The following is a 3,594-nucleotide window of genomic DNA, read 5'->3' as shown; positions in this document are numbered from 1 at the left end:
AATATATTATAAGAAATGCGACTTTTCCTAATGAAGGTGTTAATACACTTCTAGGACTTAATGAATCAAGAAAGAGATGCTAAGAGGCTGTGGTAGCTTTCCCACCTAACAACATGGTTACTGTAATGTGACCTTAAACAAGTTAGAGACAGGTCTTCCATTCTTGTCTAATGTTGTAAAGACTGTTCTAATATGGGTATGTAAATGATTTAAGAGAAAAGGTGTTATACTACAATACAAAAAAAAAAAAAAGAGGAAAGGAAAGGAAAGGAAAACAAAAAAACAAAACAAATACTATTAACTATTCAAATCTGAATCCAGCAAAGTTCCAGTCTGGCTGCAAAATCAAATAGGGATGTTAATACAGTTCCAATACAGATGGTCAGTCATCTAGCTCAATTTCAAAGCATTTCTTTCTGAAATCTTCTGTGTTTGGTCCAAATACAATGTTAGGAGGAACAGGAGGAATACCTTGCTTTGTAATTAGCTGGATAAGAAGTCAATACTTATTCTCAATATCCATTCTCAAAGACACTCACCTTGTATATGAGATCTATTGTGTCTACACCTTGCTACAGCCAACACCTAACCCACATCTTAAGCACAACACACTCTAGACTCCAGATGTCCACCTCCTATTATAATTGTACATATCCCCTTTTCTCACAGCCCAAATAACCTCTGGAGCCATCCAAAAGACAGATCCTTACATTAGTGTATAAAGGCCATTCTTGTTAATGTCATCTGTCCACTTGGATATGCTAAAGTCAGAGATTTTACAGATCCTAATAGAATCAACAAGAACATTGTTTGCTTTCAGGTCCTTTACAATAATTGTGAGTGCAAGTTCCTTTTATAGGAAAGGTGACATACCCTATGAATAACACCATTATTGTGAAGATACTCTAAACTAGCAACAATCTGTCTAGAGAATGACCAAGAAATTTGATCACCAAACTTGCCATATTTCTGTAAGAGCCCTGAGATGGAACTACCAGGAATGTATTTAAGAAAGCTAAACAAGAACAATTCAGAGTTACACAGTTCTGAGTTTCAGTCAAGCTTTGCTCACATGCTTAACACATTAGGTGTCTGCTCAAAACCCAGACACTGTATAATATTAGAATGATCCAGATCCTTCAATGTGTTGATTTCCAATTTAAGTACTTCAACTATACTGACTTGTCTCTTATTATTATGATCAACATTGTATTGAGGGATCTCAACTTGTTTCACAGTCATCATTTTACTAGTTGTCACATTCAGAGCCAGGTAAACCTGTCCATAAGTACTCTTACTAATGAGTTTGCCCTGTACCCATTTGAAGCCAACTATTATAAGGTAAATACAAGACTAATCTGCTAAACATATTAAACACACTTGTCAGATTATGGCCAGTAGGTGTTTCAGGAACAGGCAGAATGTAAGGAACCTGTAAAGTAGCTACTTCTTCAACTTTACTTCCCTAGAGCTTTGTAGTTCTTATGTACAGATTCTTTGAGTGATCAGAGGTGTTTGACCTATCAAAGTTCTTCCTTGCCTTAGATGCTATAAGTTGAATTGACTTCTTATGTCTCAATCTCTTATTATTACTCACAATCAGGCTCTAAGATTCTTCTCTAAACAGCTTGGTAGCAATATGTAAGGACCTACTAGAGGTAGAATGAGCAAATAGTTTGGCCATGTTGTGATTAGGGAAATATGCATCTAAGTGATTTGTGATCTCTTTAGGACAAGGCCTACTCATAGTATTATTTTGACTGGCTTTTATGAGCTGGCTTTCTTGCTCCAACCACACCCCCTTTTCTCAATTCTCCTCATTCTACATTGTACTACAAGATGTAGCTAAGGGTGGAAGAGGGAAGTTAGCCTTCCTGGTCTTAGTAATGACAGACAAAGTAGGTTGATTTGGCCCCTAATGCTTAAGAGGTGCCTACTATAAGCTACTATTAATGTCATTATCAAACTTACATTTGTCTTCATTAGTAGAAGCTGTATTAGGATAAGGAGGCCTTATAACATACACAGGGATTAAATTGTCTAGGTCATAAAGTGGAGCTGTATTCCTGGCAGAGACAGAGTATACATACTACTAATCTACTCTAGGTGTGGATTCTTCTGAAACATTTTCAGGTGTATCACTTAATGTTAGAACAAGTCTCAGTCTTGTGAGTACATCTAATATCATTACTAATCTTGTCATTGATGGACATTCTAGCAGCTTCTGCTTCTAACAAGACAGAGTCTTTACTTCTTGAACAAGTATTTTTGTCAGTAATACTTGTAGAAAAGAAAGTAAATTATAGTTTTGCAAAGCTGCAATTGCCTGAATATCTAATAGTCCTTCAAACAGGCACTTTTCAGTAACTAGCTCCTATTATGTCATTAGAAAGGATTTCTGTCTTTACTGACAAGTACTACTCACAAATACAGTTATTCTAAATGCTTACACATTAGTCTGTTAGTATGTCTCATAGAATGTTCAGTTACAAGCTTGTAAGTAAGATAACTCAAGGTCCCTTTCAGGCCTGAGGTGAGATTGACAAAGGTGTGGTTTGTAGCAATCATACAGGAACATCCAAAATCACATATGAGAGCTTTACTATTGTCTGAGACAAGAATGTTGTCCTTGACAACAAACACAATATTGATAATGTGTTATAAAACAGCTCAACTGTACACACTGATTTGATATCTGAATGGACCATACCTTCTTCATAGAGGTATGTAAGACCTTGTACAATCCTACATATCTTGTAGAATACTAGTACAAACAGTACTAGTAGTTGTAATGAAAGAATGTTTATACTAGACACATTATGTCTGCCTCTAGATACAATCTAATGTATGTCCACACTAATCTATTGTCCATCTACTCTGATACTAGTAGCAGATACCTAGTTACCTTGTCAAAATCATATCCAAGGAGAGAAAGAATATTATTGTACTTCAGCTTTGACTAGACATAAACCTCTTTCTCAAACAACTAGATAGAAGTTATTAACTGTAGCAATTACTTAATACTAATCAACAGCTTACCAGCCTAATATCCTCCTCCAGGTAAAACCAAAGACATTTGATGGCAGCTCTGACTACACCTTGCCCTTCAACAGTATATTTGCCTTTACAGATGTCTCCATATGCTCCTATAGAAATGGACTTCTTCTGTTTAGAAATGAGCCAACTCCTAAGGTTTAGATGAGCAAGTTGATTGAGAATCTCTGGTAGAATATGGTGCAAAGGATTTGTATCACCTTCTGATGCCTCACTATCACTGTCAGACCCCTAGTAATTCATGAAACAAGTATCTTGAAAAATGAGTATAGGAAGGTGTTACTAAAAGGGTCTAGACAAACACATTATTTTCATGTGTACAGGATCAAAAACCTGAGAACATTAGTTTCATAGCAGTATAACCATCCTGTGATCAATTTGCTCCATCTCTTAACTACTTGTATAATGAACCCTAACAAGGTGACTTTATAGTAAGGTGAATTTATAAAACTTGGTAGTATACTAATTAAATAGTAAGTATTATTACACTATAATTTCTCCTTTTAGTTCCTCTCTCTTTAAATCTGCTTCTTTATTATG

General features: G+C 35.6%; 2 protein-coding genes across 2 annotated transcripts; both read right to left on the bottom strand.

Annotated features, from left to right (window-relative positions):
• Positions 1 to 382: 382 nt before the first annotated feature.
• Positions 383 to 691, bottom strand: FOMMEDRAFT_150916 (uncharacterized protein; the record flags this gene model as incomplete). Its single annotated transcript, XM_007262095.1, has 3 exons — positions 383 to 487; positions 540 to 572; positions 668 to 691. 3 exons carry the CDS (start codon positions 689 to 691, stop codon positions 383 to 385), a joined length of 162 nt encoding a protein of 53 aa, XP_007262157.1.
• A 15-nt stretch (positions 692 to 706) lies between these two features.
• FOMMEDRAFT_131106 (kinase-like protein) lies at positions 707 to 1,684 on the bottom strand (the record flags this gene model as incomplete). Its single annotated transcript, XM_007262094.1, has 4 exons — positions 707 to 823; positions 874 to 1,015; positions 1,073 to 1,331; positions 1,654 to 1,684. 4 exons carry the CDS (start codon positions 1,682 to 1,684, stop codon positions 707 to 709), a joined length of 549 nt encoding a protein of 182 aa, XP_007262156.1.
• Between the last annotated feature and the right edge of the window lie 1,910 nt (positions 1,685 to 3,594).

This window comes from Fomitiporia mediterranea (assembly GCF_000271605.1).
Source record: "Fomitiporia mediterranea MF3/22 unplaced genomic scaffold FOMMEscaffold_1, whole genome shotgun sequence".
NCBI lineage: Eukaryota > Fungi > Basidiomycota > Agaricomycetes > Hymenochaetales > Hymenochaetaceae > Fomitiporia > Fomitiporia mediterranea.
The sequence above is the reverse complement of the archived record's forward strand: the minus strand, read 5'-3'. Positions and strand labels throughout refer to the sequence as shown.